This window comes from Leucoraja erinacea, chromosome 9, assembly GCF_028641065.1.
Source record: "Leucoraja erinacea ecotype New England chromosome 9, Leri_hhj_1, whole genome shotgun sequence".
NCBI classification, from domain to species: domain Eukaryota; kingdom Metazoa; phylum Chordata; class Chondrichthyes; order Rajiformes; family Rajidae; genus Leucoraja; species Leucoraja erinaceus.
The window spans coordinates 23,551,779-23,572,129 of NC_073385.1; the positions used below are offsets into that span (position 1 = coordinate 23,551,779).

Sequence of the window (20,351 nt, forward strand, 5' to 3'; positions counted from 1 at the left end):
TAATGAATAACACAAAATCACATCTCCTTCAATTTAATTTAGTTCCAAACTATAGACATGAAAATATTTTAATGATGTATCAGAAGGAATTAGGAAGGAATAGGAATACAAATATTTTATTGTCACAGGTGACTAGGCGCAGTGAAATTATTTGCTTGCACACACAATGTATACAAATAGCACCCACCTACGGTGCTGACAAAGTTACAACGCACGCCGGCGCCCCCTTTTGTCCCTCCCACCCCGCACACCAGTTCCCCCTGCTGTGGGGGGGGGGGGAGGGAAGAAACTAAAGGAGGAGCTGGTGTGTTTTGTAAATTTGTCAGCGCCGTAGGTGGTTGCTATTTGTATACATTGTGTGTGCAAGGAAATAATTTCACTGCGCCACTGTGACAATAAAATATTCATATTCCTTGTGATATTTTAATTATGTATCACCACCCCCCCATTGTCCATTGTTCAACCCCCACCGCCCTCACGGCGGTCCCGTGATGAATAAAAATTAAAAAATGAAAGATGTTTAAATATTAAATTTAAATGATGACTGGTAAGTGACTGATTTGTCAAGTGCTAAAAAAAAACATAGCCATTACGATCAGAGAAACTGCAATCAGACAAATGCTGATTGTGGAAAGCTGACGTTGAGGGAGATGCAAGCTTGTTATGGCCATGACTGTCAGTTATCTGATCTGGTTGTGGAGCTGAGAGCTGACTGCACTCATTTCTACAAATGATGAATTTGGTAAAAATATACATTTCACATCTGAATTAACTATTAAAGCTTTTTAACTGCCTAACAATCATCTCTGTTCCTTAATAAGCCGTTATTCCAATTTATATTTTGTACAAATCCACAGATATATTATGCAAGAGTCCTGCTTTGTGCAGGTCTGTAAATTGGGGTTTATTGAACTGCTTATTTTATATTTTCTGTGACCTGATTTAATTTCATTCACAGAGCAGCTTTCCTTTTATTGTCAATGAACTTGTAAATAATATACTGTGGTCTTTTATTTTTCCAAAATGTTCTTTACACCATTTAGATGAAACCTTGAAAACATCATGACATAGAACGGCACAATCTTAGTGCTGGAAAATGGGATAGATATGTTAGCGAGTAAGGATATAGTTGGACAAGGAGCCAGTTTTTGTGCTCTGTGACTTTCTGACACATGGCTCAAATATTATCAGATCTCATTGTAGTTTGTACATGATGAAATGGATAAAAATATTAGATGTTTGACTGCTAATTGGAAATGGTGAGTCTAGTAATGCATTATTTCATCACTATAAGTAGTTCCCCATATATATATCTGTTCTCTGAATTTGGCCTGAACCTACTCAAGAGTAGGAGAGCACAGTGTGCTTATTCAAACAATGTAGTTGTTACAATAAATACAAATAAAGCACTACAAATGAAATAACTTTATATAATACAAGAAAATATGATATCAAAGACTATTTGCAGTATATAAATGTATAATATATTTTAAAAACTCATCTTGTTTGTTTGTGTGCGTGCGTGCTTGGATGTGATATCCCAAAACGGTATACGATAGTGCTACAATTTTTGGCCCACCTTGCCCATCATTATCCTGTGATGTGCTGTAGCAAGTTTTGTTCGGATTGATGTTATATTTTGCAAGTTATTGACATTTTAAACAATTTTCCACTTGCCCTGCCCGTCAGCCATGTTACAATGACGTCACAATGGGACCCCAAATCTCATTGACATTAAAAATTGTGATTTGAAAAAAAACGTTTTAATCAAATTCTACCGATTATATTAACAATGACGTTACGATGAGATCCTGAATTTCATTTACATTTTTTTTTAAAATCGCTATTTTCAAAAACACTCAGATTTTATTAAATTCTTCAGTTTTCATTTACGGTTCACATTATGTTTAGTTTATTTTAAAGAAAAATTGCGATTTTCATTGTGGTTGGGAGGGATAGGGGGAAGGTTTAATTTAAAAATAACAAGTCTCCCTGCACATGCACAGTGGGCATGGTATCCTCGCTTACAGGATTTGAAATGACCGCGGCGCTAAGGCTGGGGCTGCGTCTGATGGGGGCGACGCTGCAGCTGTGGGCACACGGGGAGGGAGAGGAGCGGGACCCGGGGCAAGGACTAGGCCGCAGCCTCGGCCTGTCCCTCCCCTTTCCCTGGCTCAAGGTGGTTGGGCCCGTCCCCTCCGGCAGCCCCCGCCTCAAGTACAACTTCATTGCCGACGTGGTAGAGAAAATGGGGCCGGCGGTGGTTTACATCGAGATCCTTGGGAGGAAGGAGAGGAGAGGGTAGGGAGGGAGCGGAGTGGGGGGGGATAGCGGTAGAGGAGGGCAGTAGGGGAGGTGAGGGGGTGGGAGAGGAGAGAGGAAAGGAGGGGAAGCGAGTGCTGGGGGATGAGGGGGAATGAGGGAGGATAGGGGTAGGAAGAGGGATGGTGAGGTAATAGGGGAGGAGGTAGATAGAGGAGAGAAGGGAAGGGGTAAAGGAAGGAAGCAGGAGGGTTGGTGGAGGGTGTGGAGAGGGAGGATAATAGAGGAGGGGAATAGGGGACTGAAGAGGGAGAGTGAGATGTGTTTACATTGATCTTATATTTTACAAGTTATTGCCATTTTAAACTTTAAAAACGTCGCAGTCGCGCTCCCACCTGCCGGCAGCGCTTGCAGTTGGATGAGGATTGCCGTGACTCACGTCACAACGGGAACCAATCATACAGCACAGAAACAGACCCTTTCACCCAACTTTCCCACGTCGACGAAGAAGCCCCATCTACAGTGGTTCCACCTGCCTGCGTTTGGCCCATATCCCTCTAAACCTTTCTTATTCATGAACCGATCCAGATTTCTTTTAAGGACCTGCCTCAACTACCTCCTCTGGCAGCTCATTCCACTTACATGTGGAAAAAGTTACCCCTCAGGTTCAATGGAAGATGGTGACCTGTCATCATCAGAAGGAAAAATAGGCAAACAAAAATGTTTTAAGTATCTGAGAAGGAGAGAACAAAAAGAAAGTCTGTGGTAGAATGGAGACCAACAGATGCACAAGATACTGGTGCTGCAGGTGAAAGAGTGATAAAGGCTTGGCAAATATCTGTTGTCCTTGGCAAAAAAAACTGTCTGGAAGATTTTCACGACAAGGAGGTGAATGAGGACATAGGAAAAAAAGAAAGAATGCTGCAGCTTTGAGATACAATAACATTGCAGTTGTTAAAAAAATTAAATAGAAGAACATATTTGAAATACACAGCAAGCCATACAGCATTTGCAAAGAAATAAAAAGTAAGTTCATATTATTGGTTGAACTTCACCACTTCAGATAATCAGCCTTTCCAGTTTGTACCATAACTAGCAGTTCAGATAAAAAGTAAACAATCTGTAACATTAACTTTATTTTTCATTCTCCACTGGTATTTACCAGGTGCCGACAGGGCTCAAAGCAAAAATTCAGCCTGATATTTCTGGCTTTGTAGTTGATTTGGAACTTAAAAACGAGTCCCAATTAACTTCTAATCCATTATGTTGCTTTGTGAAATGTATTTGTTTCTATATGAGAATATGTAAAATAATAAGATTGGATAGGATTTAGGAAGTAGGAAGGAACAGCAGATGCTAGTTTAAACTGAAGGTATACACAAAATGTTGGAGAAACTCAGCGGGACAGGCAGCATCTCTAGAGAGAAGGAATGGATGATGTTTCGGGTCGAGACCCTCGGTCTGAAGAAGGGTCTCGACCGGAAACATCACCGATTCCTTCTCTCCAAAGATACTGCCTGTCCCGTTGAGTTACTCCAGCATTTTGTGTCCATCTTGGATAGGATTCAGTTCTCTTGTCCAGCCACAGGGGGATGCTGTGTCCTCACATATCATAAAGCCCGACTACCAGGAAATTCATCCCCACACTACATAGCTGCCTCAGTTGCCATTCTCAGCCTCCAAAATTCATTCTGTTGACTTGGGCAGATGCAGGTGGAGTACCACACACACAAGCATTACTACAGAGCGAGTCCAGGAATGAAAGGATGATTATTTAAGCATCACTAATGCATTGAAATTAAATATCTTCAAATTTTATGATCTTGAAGTTGAACACCGACACAATGGCTGATCATATTTTTCTCAGGATAATGTTGTAACTTATTAGATTTCACTATCGCATCTTACAAAAAGTACAAAGTGCACTTGTGTTACTTTTTTTTTAAATGTCAGCTCAATGGTTCATTGTGGCACAAAGTGGTGAAGTAACTCATTCAGTCAGGCAGCATCTCTGGAGCACATGGATAAGTGACTTTTGGGTCAGGACATTTATTCAAACTGATTGCAGGGTGAGGGGGGGGGGAGTTGGGAGAAGAGAGGCAGGACAAAGCATGGCAGATAATAGGTGGACACAGGTGAGGGAGGTTTTGATAAGCAGATGGTTGGAACAAAGGTCAAAGATTAAAACTGAAGGTGCGAGACAGGATTGAAATGTTGCAAATTGTGAAGCCAAAGGAAGGAGAGGAAGGGGAGAAATAGGTGCAAGTGCAGATTGGGCATAGGGGGGGGGGGGGGGGGGGGGGGGAAAGAGAAAGGGGGTGGGTATTGTTAGAGGTTACCTAAAATTGAATAATTCAAATTTCATATTGTTGGGTTGTAATCTACCCAAGCAGAATTTGATCTGTATTCCTCCAACGTGCGTGTGACCTCGCTGACAATGGAGGCCAATGACAGAGAGGTCAGTACAGGAATGGGAAGGAGAGTTCAAAATGGTTCCCAACTGGGAGATCCATATGGTATGTAGTCTTTGTTCATGAGCTCAATAAGATATCCATATTTTATTTTCTCATACTTCCCTAAGCTACTGAAAGTAGTCTGAAATATGGCACTGACAACAGAAATGCTAGCAGTCAGAAATTCCACTCACTATTTACATTGTTATCTGCAGCGAATGGAAGAGGTGGGGACCGATGGCAAGTCAGTGTAGTATTTTTTGCATTATTGCTTGGCCATGGAGCTATATATACACAGTGCACAGCATGGAAACAGGCTCTTTGGCCATTTTATTCATGCTGACAAGGTTGACGCTGCGCTGGTCCCATTTGCCTACATTTGGCACAATCTCTCTAAACCCTTCCTACCCATACCTGGCCAAATGTCTTTTGAAAGTCATATTCGACTTTTACTTTCCTCTACCAGCTCATTCCAGATACCAACTACACGTTGTGTGAAGATATCCCGAGGTGCCTCTAAACTCTCTCCACTCTCACCACACCTAGTTTTAGAATCCTCTACTCAGTGTTTGTCTCGGAGTGTTTACTTTATCAATGTCACTCATGATAAGGATTGCTAATGAAATAATAACTGCCTCCTACACTCCAAAGACACATTATTTCTGTGAACCATATTTAGGCAAGGATGGCAGATCTTTTCTAAAGGATATTAGTCAACCAAATCTGGTGTTTTCACTAGTATATTAGTGAAAATTCTAACTTTTTATTACAGATTTATTTAATTAATTTATTTTCCCCAACTGCTAAAGTGAACTTTAAACTGAAGCCTGTGGATGATTAATCAAGGATTCTGGATACAGGACCCTGAATTTAATTACTGTGTCAGTGTGATTAAATTATAACCATATAATACCATATAACAATTACAGCACGGAAACAGGCCATCTCGGCCCTACAAGTCCGTGCCGAACAGTTATTTTCCCTTAGTCCCACCTGCCTGCACTCATATCATAACCCTCCATTCCCTTCTCATCCATATGCCTATCCAATTTATTTTTAAATGATACCAACGAACCTGCCTCCACCACTTCCACTGGAAGCTCATTCCACACCGCTACCACTCTCTGAGTAAAGAAGTTCCCCCTCATGTTACCCCTAAACTTCTGTCCCTTAATTCTGAAGTCATGTCCTCTTGTTTGAATCTTCCCTATTCTCAAATGGAAAAGCTTGTCCACATCAACTCTGTCTATCCCTCTCATCATTTTAAAGACCTCTATCAAGTCCCCCCTTAACCTTCTGCGCTCCAGAGAATAAAGACCTAACTTATTCAACCTTTCTCTGTAACTTAGTTGTTGAAACCCAGGCAACATTCTAGTAAATCTCCTCTGTACTCTCTCTATTTTGTTGACATCCTTCCTATAATTGGGCGACCAAAATTGTACACCATACTCCAGATTTGGTCTCACCAATGCCTTGTACAATTTTAACATTACATCCCAGCTTCTATACTCAATGCTCTGATTTATAAAGGCTAGCATACCAAAAGCTTTCTTTACCACCCTATCTATATGAGATTCCACCTTCAAGAACTATGCACGGTTATTCCCAGATACCTCCGTTCAACTGTATTCTTCAATTCCCTACCATTTACCATGTACGTCCTATTTTGATTTGTCCTGCCAAGGTGTAGCACCTCACATTTATCAGCATTAAACTCCATCTGTCATCGTTCAGCCCATTCTTCCAAATGGCCTAAATCACTCTGTAGACTTTGGAAATCCTCTTCATTATCCACAACACCCCCTATCTTGGTATCATCTGCATACTTACTAATCCAATTTACCACACCTTCATCCAGATCATTGATGTACATGACAAACAACAACGGACCCAACACAGATCCCTGAGGCACCCCCACTAGTCACCTGCCTCCAACCCGACAAACAGCCATCCACCATTACCCTCTGGCGTCTCCCATTCAGCCACTGTTGAATCCATCTTGCTACTCCTGCATTTATACCCAACAGTTGAACCTTCTTAACCAACCTTCCATGAGGAACCTTGTCAAAGGCCTTACTAAAGTCCATATAGACAACATCCACTGCTTTACCCTCGTCAATTTCCCTAGTAACCTCTTCAAAAAATTCAAGAAGATTAGTCAAACATGACCTTCCAGGCACAAATACATGTTGACTGTTCCTAATGAGACCCTGTTTATCCAGATGCTTATTTATATATATATTATCTCTAAGTATCTTTTCCATTAATTTGCCCACCACTGAAGTCAAACTAACAGGTCTATAATTGCTAGGTTTACTATTAGAACCCTTTTTAAACAATGGAACAACATGCGCAGTACGCCAATCCTCCGGCACTATTCCCGTTTCTAATGACATTTGAAATATTTCTGTCATAGCCCCTGCTATTTCTACACTAACTTCCCTCAATGTCCTAGGGAATATCCTGTCCGAACCTGGAGACTTATCCACTTTTATATTTCTCAAAAGGGTCTGTACTGCCTCTTCTTTGAATCTCATAGTTTCCATAGCTACTCTACTTGTTTCCCTTAGCTCACATAATTCAATATCCTTCTCCTTGGTGAATACCGAAGAAAAGAAATTGTTCAATATCTCCCCCATCTCTTTTGGCTCTGCAGATAGCTGTCCACTCTGTCTCTCCAATGGACCAATTTTATCCCTCGTTATCCTTTTGCTATTAATATAGCTGTATAAACCCTTTGGATTTACTTTCACCTTACTTGCCAAAGCAGCCTCATGTCTTTTAGCTTTTCTAATTTATTTCTTAAGATTCTTTTTACATTCCTTATACTCCTCAAGCACCTCATTTATGCTGCCTATAATTATTGTAGATCTCCCTCTTTTTCCGAACAAGATGTCCAATTTCCCTTGAAAACCAGGTCTCTTTCCAAATTCATGGACCTGTGTTCAGAATGGCCCCTATAATTCAAGGAAAGTACCATTTAGGGTGTCACAATGGTGCAGCAGTGGAGTTGCTGCCATACAGTGCCAGAGACTCAGATTCGATCATGTCTATGGGTGCTGTCTGAATGGAGTTTGTACACTCAACCTGTGACCTCATGGGTTTTCTCCAGGTTCCTCCCACATTTCAAAGATGTCAAGATTTGTAGGTATATTGGCTTCTGTAAATTGTTCCCAGTGTGTAGGATAGAACTAGTGTATGGGTGATCGATGGCTGGCGCACTCGATGGGCTAAAGGGCCCGTTTCCATACTGCATTTCTGAACAAAACAACCTGTCTTCTGCCATTGTGTGACTCAAGCTGCTGAACTTATTTAGGTATATAGGCAGAAACCTTATAGCAAACAAAGTTAATTTAGTCAAAGGGAAAATATTAATTAGAGCAGAGGGAAGAGAATTTATGACAGTAATCAAAGTAACGTATCCAAACAAAAGGTAAATTCTCCAGAAAAATGCAGTGCCTATAGTTACAAATTATATGCTTAAATTACAGTCAGCCATTTACAGCAGCGTGCTCTCAACAATGGCTGGGAACACGTTGCCCTAAAATGGGACCTGAAATAATAGTACAGGTGTTTATATCTAGGAACCCTCGGCTGCTGAAAATAGCATCCTTGCATCACACCACCACACCTTCAACCACTTCCCAGAAGATCTAGCACATTTTGGTCTATGACGTTTATTGTGTCTTCAAAAGCTGGTGGAATTTTAAACTGAAAGGACAACAGCAAAAATAGTCAAAGGTTTTCATCCATAAAATGTATTTAGTGCCTGGATATTTAGGCCTGTGACCAGAAATATTGACTCTCCCATCACAAATGTTGCCTGATGTGCTGAATATTTCTCGCATTTTCTGCTTTAATTTCAACATTTCAGTCTTTGCTACTAGCAAGTCTACATCCATAATGGTCCATTTCAAAATTTTACATGGATTGGTGAATATTTGTAACAGTCGAATGCAGCAATGGGATGAGACATGGGGTTGGGATGTTCAGAATGCTGAATTTAAATAGAAACACACAGAAAAGGTATTTTATCCTTTGAGCTAGCTACATTATTCAATGCAAGCACTGCTAATCTTCTGGATACCATATTTCTACTCTCTACCCCTCCCTTGATGCATTTTGTGTCTAAAAATCCCCTCTATATTATATGGGATTCCAGATTCATTACCCTATTAGTGAAGTAATTTCCCATCTTGGACCCAAATGTCTTACCCCATATTCTGACTGTGACCCCTTGTACGATCCTAACCTCATCATACCCACTCCTCCCATTCAGGGGAAACAACCTGCCTGCATTCTGCATGTCAAGTCCCATCAACATTTTGCACGTTTCAACGAGATCTCCTCCCATTTTTCTGCTCTTGAATAATCAAACGAGCCAGCTAAGGAATCGGTCTATTTGCATCTTCTTGCGCTCCTTTAATAGAGTATATATTTGCTTAGGTTGATTATATAAAGTATTCCAGGTGCATTCTCATTAAGACTGTGTAATTGTAGCAAGCCAACCTTGTCCTGTATGCAAAGACTCTTACAATTACGGTCAAGATACCACAAGCATTAACTGCTTGCAACATCTGCGAGTTGGCTTTCAATGACTTGCGTGCAAGAACACCCAAATTTCAAATCTCTCATCATTTAAATAATACTGCATTTCTGATTTACTTGGTTGACTGGCCTCATCAATCTTATGATCCCTTAAAACTTGTCATTCATTGTTAGGTTTGTTGTATCACTGCTATTTCATTTCAGCTTTTTAATACAAAATATGCCACTGGATAATGCACTGAATCTTTTCCTTTCATACTATGTTGAATGTAATTAGACCCATACAAGAACAGCTCAAAGGAACCTCAAATTAATGTATGAGCAGGGTTGATGGTTGAGCCCGCGAATTGTTAATTTCATAAGTAAATATATTTCACTCTTAAATAAATGAATGGATGCAAATTCAACTGTCTGACTTTTATAGGCACCTGACCTGACTCAATAATTATACTTTGTGCATTTTTATCCCCCCCCAGTTTGTTTTATGAATTATTTTTAACCCTACTTCTGTAATTTATTTAAAAATCACTCATCATAAGCAGGCTAGCCAGTGATCCCAGAAGATTTCACCATTAAGCAGCAGCTGGTGGAGGACTGAGCAACTACATATCTTTTTGTTACTCTTGCATGCAAGTCTCCCTGTGCACAATCCAATTACAGTAATCTGGATAAACAAAATGCAATCAGGCATACAGCCAGCACCAGCTGGTGATCATTGAAAATATAAAAACCCACTCCCAAGTATTATTCCAAGAGAAAAACAACGCATACGTTAAATTTAGATACCTTGTATCCGGTTGATTTGCATGTCATAATTTATTTCTGATAAAAAGCAAGCGAATTTTAACATCTAACACATTTGGCCTTTAATAAAGATTTACAAAATAAAACAGTCACGTTTTATAGGCTATAGCTTTGAAAAAATGTCTATAATTTTCCAAGTTAAATAAACTATCCAACACAGGATTAATACTTTGTATCTTATATTTAATACATTTCAAATCTCAATGATTGCATCCCCAAAAATTCACAGCATTCTCATTTCTGCTTTAATATTCTGAACAATATGTATTAACATTAAATTCTTCAACATGCCTGGTGCCTTCACTTTAGATTAGATTGTGCCGGTTCAGCCATCAGTATTCAATATGTGCCTGGTAGTGCTGGCTTTTACCAGTTGGGTCTGGAAAACAAACTAAGTATGTTAGTGCAATCTACTCACGTGATGGACTAGTTGGAGTGGTGAAAACAAAAAAACAGGGCAATTGATGACTGAATTGAGTACCGACTTTAACCTTGTGCAGAACATAACATTTTTAGAATAGAATAGAATAGAATCTTTATTTGCCACGCAACCAGGGTTGGTGGTATTTGGGTTCGGTACATGATGGTACACTGCTTTAGTTACATACCACTAATAACACAGATCACCGTAATAAAGTGCATCCATACCACATCACAAATCACACATCTCACCAACATTACATAATGCAAAAGAACAAACAAAGACCATAGACAAGACACTGTATACATCAGAAATCATATTATTGTCTGATTATTGGACGGAATTAAGAGTTCTTATTGCTGAGGGGAAGAAACTGTTTTTAAAGCGGGTGGTTTTAGTAGCAAGTGACCTGAGGCGCCTCCCTGAAGGGAGAGACTGAAAAAGGTGATTTGCTGGATGGGAGTGGTCCGAGATGATCTTTTTTGCCCGTTTTGAGGTACGTTTAAGATAAATGGAATGGATTGAGGGGAGGGGGGAGTTGATGATCCTGGAGGCCTTGGAAACAATGCGCTGTATTCTATGTAGTGAGTGACTATCGGTGTTACCGTACCAGACTGTGATTGAGGAGGTGATGATGCTTTCAATGATTGATTGATAGAAACGGACCAGGAGGTGTTTATGGACTCTGAACTTTTTGAGCTGTCTGAGGAAATATAGGCGTTGTTGACCTTTCTTGATGACGTGGTCTGCATTTATGTGCCATTTTAGGTTATTGGAGATATAGGTGCCTAGAAACTTAAATGAGTTCGTGGAGGTTATGGGGTGAGAGTTGACATGGACCGGGGGTTTGTGGCTTTGATTGCGTCTGAAATCTATGATGATTTCTAAGGTTTTTGAAGTATTAAGCTGGAGGTTTTTGTCTGCGCACCATTTGACTGCGCTATCGACTGTTAGATGGTACTGTGATTCTTTGTTGTCTGAGATAAGGCCAATTATTGTTGTGTCGTCTGCATATTATTGTAGATTATAATCAGAGATCTTAACTGTTTAAGCAAATCTATTGTGTCTAGTCCTCTGGATAACTAGATTTATGGTTTACTCACCCGCAAATACATCACTTCATCACCAATGCTACCAAGAAAAATAAGAGTTGCTCATTCCCATCCTTCAGTTTCAGATTCACTGCTTGGAAGAGCGTTCCATTCAAGGCTATGCAGCCTGCTTTAGTAGTGCAGATTAGCTTCAGCTTGAGCTTGCCGCACAATATTGTTTTCTAAATTTGGGTTCAGCTACTGAAACGCAGGGCAAGAGATGACTGGGCACTTATGTTATCGAAACAAGAGAGCAGCATAAAATCGCCAAAAAAAGGAAAAAGTTAGAAATACTTTGTCATTTTAACACGGGTGGCGCCTTATTTAAAATAGAGGAATGCCATATTATATGACTGCACTATCAAAAATAATTTCTGTTAATGCATTTGCGTTAATCCTTTACCAGTGAATAAAATAATTCTGTGGTAATATTTGATAGATGCAGGTAACTTCGTGTCAACATCATCACTCAACCAACAGCTAGTGGATTTTGCTTTGCATAAATTAACTCTCATGTTTATTTAAATTATGTAATACAGCACAGTTACAAATATTAAGAGGGGCAATACAGATAACAATGTAAAATAACAATGGTAGTGATGAATTCAAATCAATTTTAAAATTTGGCATGAGGATTATTAATGCAGACATAAGTTGCATTAGGCAATAAAATATAACATTTGCAAATGCAATTTTTTAGATATACAAAAGAAAGCACTGACACAACATCAAACAAAGTAAACATACTTAAATATTAGGAAAGCAATGGATAAAGCAGCAACTGTTAAATTTAGTGACAATTTGTAGTGGAGATTCTATAATACAGTTGAAATATTGCAGAAATACTAAACTTTTACCTTTTAAATAAATAAATAATGAAATGCAATTTGAATATTAAAGCTACACGGTTCTAAAATTACATAGCATTGCATCTAATTTTAGACTTGTTAATTTTCAATGTTTCACGAGTTTTCACCTTTGCAAGACTCTCAATTTTTAGATCTACATTCAGTTAACTCCCACACCTGCTGGTCATATTATCAGTGCCTGCAAGCCATTTTTCAAGATACATATAGTAGGGCTTTTAAGAAACTTTATGTTATAGAAATACCTGTTATAAAAATAAGTGCATCAATGAGGAAAAAATGGTTAAGAGCTAGAGTGTTGCAGACTCACAATGTTATTTTTCCTGCAGGATTTTCGAAAATAGAGGTCTATTTAATAGCTGCAAGTCTATTTTTGTCACTGCAAGCTAAAAATGCTGAAGACTGCGTGCTACATTATTTAATAGAGTATAGTTGCACGGGTGTCAATAAAAGCAATTGCTTATCAACTCTAATGACCGTCCACAGGGAAACCGAGTGTGTTCTTAAGAAACAATGGTGCAATAGAAATACAATTTTTAAAATGCAAAATTGTTTTTTTCCAAGCAGCTTCTTTATATTAATTGAACTTTTTTTTAAATCAACATTTAAAAAAAACATTTTATACAGAGAAACTGAATGAAATTACCAATGTTTGTACAGAATAGGAGGTTGACTCCAATCTGACATTGATTCGCATGCACAAAGAACGAACTTATTCTCCATTAAACGACTCTCAGATTTGTCATTACAGGATGATATTGGTGTTAGTGTTTACTAAACCATTGTTAACTGCAATAAAATTCAAAAACTGAATTATGCAGTTTTCCTCTCAACAATATTACACAATCATTGGTTACTTAAAGCATGGCAAAGTGTTGCTGCAGTTGTTTGATTAATTGTTGAGTGTCAACATGTTCTGGAAATGCAGTTGCTGATTTCTGTGCAGCTACATAACTGCTCTGAAGATCTCCGACCTGTAGGAAACAAATATAAGACCATAAGACATAGGAGCAGAGTTAGACCATTTTGGTGCCATTCGGACCATCTGCTTTGTCATTCAATCATGGCGTGTCTATTTCTCCCTCTCAAGCCCAATCTCCTGCCTTCTCCCCAACAAATATTGATGTTCTATAGATCAACCATTAAATGGTACACACCTCTACATTTTACTTCACTTTAGTTCAGAAGCTTCAACATCACACTTTTAAATTTCCCAAAGTAATCAGATTTGCTCATCATGCTAATTCCAGAAATTAAAAGGGTTGCAAAAACTTAATGTATCTGCTAGCTGCCTTATTTGCTGCTAAACACTTTAATGTTATTATCAAGCAGTTAAGAAGAGAAAGTGGACATCCAAGGAAGGGATCCATACATTCACATAGTTCAGATATCTGCAAATATATTTTCCTACATTTTTGAAACTCCATTATTAATTTTATAAATGCAAGAATTTGGATGATAAAACTTCACTTGGCTGAACTTGTTTGTATTTTAAACACATAGGAACCGCATGTGTTATGCCACACCTACCATTTTGTGAGATAAGTGGACCATTCTTTGTTCTATCCCAGGTACACAAAAATGCTGGAGAAACTCAGTGGGTGCAGCAGCATCTATGGAGCGAAGGAAATAGGCAACGTTTCGGGCCGAAACCCTTCTTCAGACTGATGGGGGGTAGCGGGAAGAAGAAAGGAAAAAGGAGGAGGAGGAGGAGCCCGAGGGCTGAGAGATGGGAGGAGACAGCCCGGGGGCTGAGGAAGGGGAGGAGACTGCAAGGGCTAACAAAATTGGGAGAATTCAATGTTCATGCCCACGGGATGCAGACTCCCCAAGCGGAATACGAGGTGCTGTTCCTCCAATTTCCGGTGTTGCTCACTCTGGCCATGGAGGAGACCCAGGACAGAGAGGTTGGACAGGGATGGGAGGGGGAGTTGAAGTGCTGAGCCACCGGGAGGTCAGGTAGGTTCTTGCGGACCGAGCGGAGGTGTTCGGTGAAACGATCGCCCAGCCTCCGCTTAGTCTCACTGATGTAAATCAGCTGACATCTAGAGCACCGGATGCAATAGATGAGGTTGGAGGAGATACAGGTGAACCTCTGTTCTATCCCACCTCTCTGTCTCTCCCTTCGGGGGAATGCGACTCTTCTTGTCGTATCCCCCTTCTCTGCCTCCGTCTGCACTGAGACCTAATGGCGGAGCTGGCGGCCTCCAACCTGCGACCGACCTCGAGGCTCCGGAAACCGAGCCAGCCAGGACTCACCAACAGCAAGGCTGGCCATCTTCGAGCTGCGGCGGCACTCCGGCGGCAGCGGCATGGCTCAGGGCTGGGACGGCGCTCCGGTGAGGACGGCCCGGCGCGGGGCTGGGACGGCGCTCCGGTGAGGACAGCCCGGCACGGGGCTGGGAAGGCGCTTCGGTGAGGACGGCCCGGCGCGGGGCTGGGACGGCGCTTCGGTGAGGACGGCCCGGCGCGGGGGGCTGGGACGGCGCTCCAGTGAGGACGGCCCGGCGCGGGCCTGGGATGGCGCTCCGGTGAGGACGGCCCGGCTCGGGGCTGGGACGGCGCTCCGGTGGCAGCGGCCTGGCTCGGGGTTGACTCGCCGCTCCGGTGGCTGAGGCGGTGGTGACCTGAATCCAGGGCTCAGCTGCGGGCCAGTGGACGACATTGTCGGGAGCTCGCAGGTCACAGGCTGGTGCCTGTTTCCCGGAGCTCCCGCGGCAACACCTGCGTCCGCTAGACTGGAGGGCGGCAGCTTCGACCACCCCGGGCCGCGGAGCTTGAACCGGCCCATTCGCGAAGCTCGGTTGAGCCGCAGGACTGATACCATCGCCCGGTGGGGTATCGCCTCAGCGCAGTAACTTTAAGATTTTTCCTCCATCACAGTGAGGAAGTTCCTAGTGAACTCACTGTGGTGGATGTTAACGTGTTAATTTGTGCTTATTGTGTGTTTTGTTGTTTACTATTATATGTATGGCTGCAGGCAGCGACAAATAAAGGATCTAATCTAATCTAAAACTTCTGTCATATACAGTGCCCCCCATAATGTTTGGGACAAAGACCCATCATTTATTTATTTGCTTCTGTGCTCCACAATTTGAGATTTGTAATAGAAAAAAAAGAAAAAATCACATGTGGTTAAAGTGCACATTGTCAGATTTTATTAAAGGCCATTTTTATACATTTTGGTTTCACCATGTAGAAATTATAGCTGTGTTTATACATAGACCCCCATTTCAGGACACCATAATCTTTGGGAAACATGGCTTCACCGGCGTTTGTAATTGCTCAGGGTGTTCAACTGCCTCCTTAATGCAGGTGGAAGATACCTAGTCTTTCCACCTAGTCTTTCCTCCAGTCTTTCCATCACATTTGGAAACATTTATTGCTGTTTATCATCATGAGGACCAAAGTTGTACAAATGAAAGTCAAAGAAGCCATTATGAGATTGAGAAACAAGAATACAACTGTTAGAGACATCAGCCAAACCTTAGGCTTACCAAAATCAACTGTTTGGAACATCATTAAGAAGAAAGAGAGCTCTGGTGAGCTTACTGGTGTGCAAAGGACTGGCAGGCCAAGGAAGACCTCCACAACTGATGATAATAAAGAAAAATCCTCAATCACCTGTCCGATAGATCAGAAACATTCTTCAGGAGTCGGGTGTGGATTTGTCAATGACCACTGTCCGCAGAAGAGTTCATGAACAGAAATACAAAGGCTACACTGCAAGATGTAAACCACTGGGTAGCCGCAAAAATAGGATGGCCAGGTTACAGTTTGCCAAGAAGTACTTTAAAGAGCAACCGAAGTTCTGGAAAAAGGTCTTGTGGACAGATGAGACGAAGATTAACTTATATCAGGGTGATGGCAAGCGCAAAGTATGGAGGAGAGAAGGAACTGCCCAAGAACCAAAGCATACCACCTCATCTGTGAAACACGGTGATGGGGGTGTTATGGCCTGGGCCTGTATGGCTGCTGAAGGTACTGGCTCACTTGCTGATGGTAGTAGCATAATGAATTCGGAAGTGTATAGACACATCATATCTGCTCAAGTTCAAACAAATTCCTCAAAACTCATTGGCCGATGGTTCATTCTACAGCAAGACAATGATCCCAAACATCCTGCTAAAGCAACAAAGGAGTTTTTTAAAGCTAAAAAATGGTTAATTCTTGAGTGGCCAAGCCAATCCCCCGATCTGAACCCAACTGAGCATGCCTTTTATATGCTGAAGTGAAAACTGAAGGGGACCAGCCCCCAAAACAAGCATAAGCTAAAGATGGCTGCAATACAAGCCTGGCAGAGCATCACCAGAGAAGATACCCAGCAACTGGTGATGTCCATGAATGGCAGACTTCAAGCAGTCATTGCATGCAAAGGATATGCAACAAAATACTAAACACGAGTACTTTCATTTACATGACATCGCTGTGTTCCAAACATTATGGTGCCCTGAAATGGGGGGGACTATGTATAAACACTGCTGTAATTTCTACCTGACAATGTGCACTTTAACCATATGTAATTTTTTCTTTTACAAATCTCCTACAGTCAACATTTCGGAATGTAATTATTCCATATTTACCATTAGATCCGTAAGCCCGTCCCACTTTCACGACCTAATTCTGACGACCTTAAAGGATCTAAAAAAAAATCATGGTTGCGGTAACCTACGACCTCCCACGACTATGTGTACGACCTCCTACGACCTTCCACGACTATGTGTACGACCTCCTACGACTATGACCTCCCACGACTATGTTGAAGACCACCCACGACTAGGTTGAAGACCTCCTTCAACTATGTTGAAGACTGGCTTCGACCATGTACGTTTTACTGCTGTTTGCAGTAGCCCTTTTGCTTCAGCAGCCTTTTAAGTAAGGCAGAAGGGGAAGAGCAAGGGTGAAGAGGAAGCACAAGAAGAGGTCTCAATGGGTGAATGGAGACGATGTGATGGACTGTCCCAGTACACCAGATGACTGGAAGAGAGTGGCGCTGGGGTTTGACAAAAGATGGAACTTTAAGCACACACGTGGGGCAGTGGATGGCAAGCATGCCATTCTTGTCCCTGTCCCCCTCATTTTCCTTTTCGTACAGGATGGCATTCTGCTGGAACCATTCGTCAAGGTCCTCCTCCTGCTGCCTGGTGAAGGGCATAACCTCAATGGGGCATCTGCCTCTGATGCTGTGTCAGACACAGGAGAAAGGGCTGCTTTACTGCCTTCAAATGAGGCAGTGAAGGATGGGGTGGTGGTGGTGGGGACATATATTACCACCCTGGTCTCCTCCTCCAGGGGTCTCTCATGCATGACTACCTCCTCCTGCACTATCACCTCCAGTGGCATCACCTCCTGCCACTCCTCCTCTTGGGTGGGCAACACCTGCATGGCCGTTTTTTTTAGGGTTGTGCCCTCCCTCTGCGCTGCTGCTTTTTTGCTGCCATCTCTAAAACACGTCTCCTCTCCAAAAATCTCTCCAGCTACGAATGAACATGACTTGGAGTGACAGAGGTGACGTTCTGCTGTTTAAATAACCTTTTTTTTAAAATTACCTTTTTTTCACCCCGGAGCTATTACCTTTGACTGCCTACGACCACCTACGACTATCATCACAACCTACTACGACCTACCTACGAGTAAAAAGTATTGATATTTTCCATGCTGACTTTTTTTTTTACTCGTGGACATTTTTTATCAGGCTAGAAAAAACACGGCGACCTTCTTGATGCCACGAGTACCTACGACTAGCATCACGACCTCGTGGCGACCATGCTGCGAGTACGAGTCAAGGGCAAACTCGGCAGAGGTCGTGAAAGTGGGACAGGGGTTTAACTTTCACAAATGTTCTTTTCGTTCAGCAGTGGATTTCCCTCCGGCAGGGTTCTGTGCTTTATTTACGTGCAAACTATTGTCCTAATTTCTGTGATCCTAGTGCCCAAACCACACTTCAGTTCCACTTATTCTCATCTTCCTGCCCACAACTTCCACATATAATGGATCATAGATTGAATCTTTTGCATTTATCTTTCCTTGGTCATTCTGCCTTCTGAAAACTACAAATTCTTGTTTGGATATAGTTATGACAATGTTATAGTTATGGCAGAGTGCTGATAACTTGCTCAAATGAGCATCTGAGATTACAAACATAAATCAGCATCATAGGTGACTGATGTAAATCTCAAAATATTTCTACATATCCTGCAGCTACTGAGAATCACCCATTTACCACCTCTGCAACTGAAGGTGTTGCAGTCATTTGCAATAGCCCTTCTGAAATTAAATTCTCTGTGAGGAAATTAACTTCCTCGCAGCAGTTGTCAGGAATACTGAATCATCTGTATAATATCCCTACCCAAAATATGCAAGCATGCACCAATGGTTAGCTGTATATTGTAAAAGTAATGATTACATTTCTTCAGAGTCATTTCTTTTCCATATTCATTACCTTATCTGAAAGTGCAGCAAAATTATAATGTGGTTCGTACATGTGAAGAGCCAGAGCAGCAGCTGTCTGCAGAAGTCCCCGGGCCTTGAGATACAAATAAAATAAAGAATTAGATACTTGGAATAAATGCAATGCTTTTTTCCCCCCCAAGATAAAACAATGTTTTCCTGCATATTGCATAAAAATTCAAGTTGCTCACCTGTTCATGATGCCCTTTGCGCATCTCCAGGACTGCTAAATTGTTATAAGCTTCAGCATGATTGTTGTTGTTGGCCAGTGCCAGCTTAAAACATTGATGGGCCAAATTTATATCCCCGGTTCCCTAAAATATAACAATGTCTATTTACAAATTCCATATATAAACTGGGGCCATAATCATTCCAAATGACAACAAATGATCAAAAATATACTTTCCTTATATATCACCTGGATATATTTTTAGCATTGCCAAATACTTTAGCATTTAAATAATTCATGGTATGCTTTAAAAAAAATTGTTAGGCATGTGGTATAATTATCATATATAATTAGTATATGTGATGTCTTGTGCAAGTACGCATGTGCGGGGGAGACTCAAGGTGGCGTCCTGGAATAAAGAAGCGCGTTAGTTTACTCCCGTGTCCGAGTCTGTTCCAAGAATCCAAATACACAACAAAAATGTTGGTGTGCATTTTTGTGAGGAGTGTAAAAAACCCAACACATTGTATTAAATGGACTTTCCAAATAATTCAGTAGCAAATTCTGCTTTAATTCATGGTTCGACATTCTGTTTGGTGCAACTTCCTAAACCAATAATCTCTGCCTTCTAGTAGATGTAGACAGTAAGAGCACAAGATGCCATCCATATGCGAGTCCTCTTCCAAAGATCATCACCTTAAAAATGTAGCACTGCTCCTTATTCATCATTGGGACAAAGTTATGGATCTTCCTGTGAGGAGGATGCTAGCAGACTGCAAGGCGACTTGGATAGGAAGGGTGAGTGGGCAAATGTTTGGCAGATGCAGTATAATGTGGATAAATGTGAGGTTATCCATTTTGGTGGCAAAAACGGGAAAGCAGACTATTATCTAAATGGTGGCCGATTGGGAAAGGGGGAGATGCAGCGAGACCTGGGTGTCATGGTACACCAGTCATTGAAGGTAGGCATGCCGGTGCAGCAGGCAGTAAAGAAAGCGAATGGTATGTTGGCTTTCATAGCAAAAGGATTTGAGTATAGGAGCAGGGAGGTTCTACTGCAGTTGTACAGGGTCTTGGTGAGACCACACCTGGAGTGTTGCGTACAGTTTTGGTCTCTAAATCTGAGGAAGGACATTATTGCCATAGAGGGAGTGCAGAGAAGGTTCACCAGACTGATTCCTGGGATGTCAGGACTGTCTTATGAAGAAAGACTGGATAGACTTGGTTTATACTCTCTAGAATTTAGGAGATTGAGAGGAGATCTTATAGAAACTTACAAAATTCTTA

General features: G+C 41.4%; 1 protein-coding gene across 2 annotated transcripts in view; it reads right to left on the bottom strand.

Moving 5' to 3' along the window:
* Nucleotides 1-10,216: 10,216 nt before the first annotated feature.
* The window catches only part of ttc8 (tetratricopeptide repeat domain 8), a 42,642-nt gene continuing 32,507 nt past the window's right edge, over nt 10,217-20,351 (bottom strand). Inside the window, exons 11-13 of one of the 2 annotated variants that reach the window (XM_055640343.1) lie at nt 19,087-19,209; nt 18,888-18,971; nt 10,217-13,419 (exon numbers count right to left, since the gene is read on the bottom strand). In XM_055640343.1, the coding sequence (XP_055496318.1) occupies nt 13,303-13,419; nt 18,888-18,971; nt 19,087-19,209 (324 nt within the window). In that variant the 3' untranslated portion in view covers nt 10,217-13,302. The remainder of the gene's footprint in view (nt 13,420-18,887; nt 18,972-19,086; nt 19,210-20,351) is intronic. The other variant, XM_055640342.1, reaches the window with a different exon arrangement.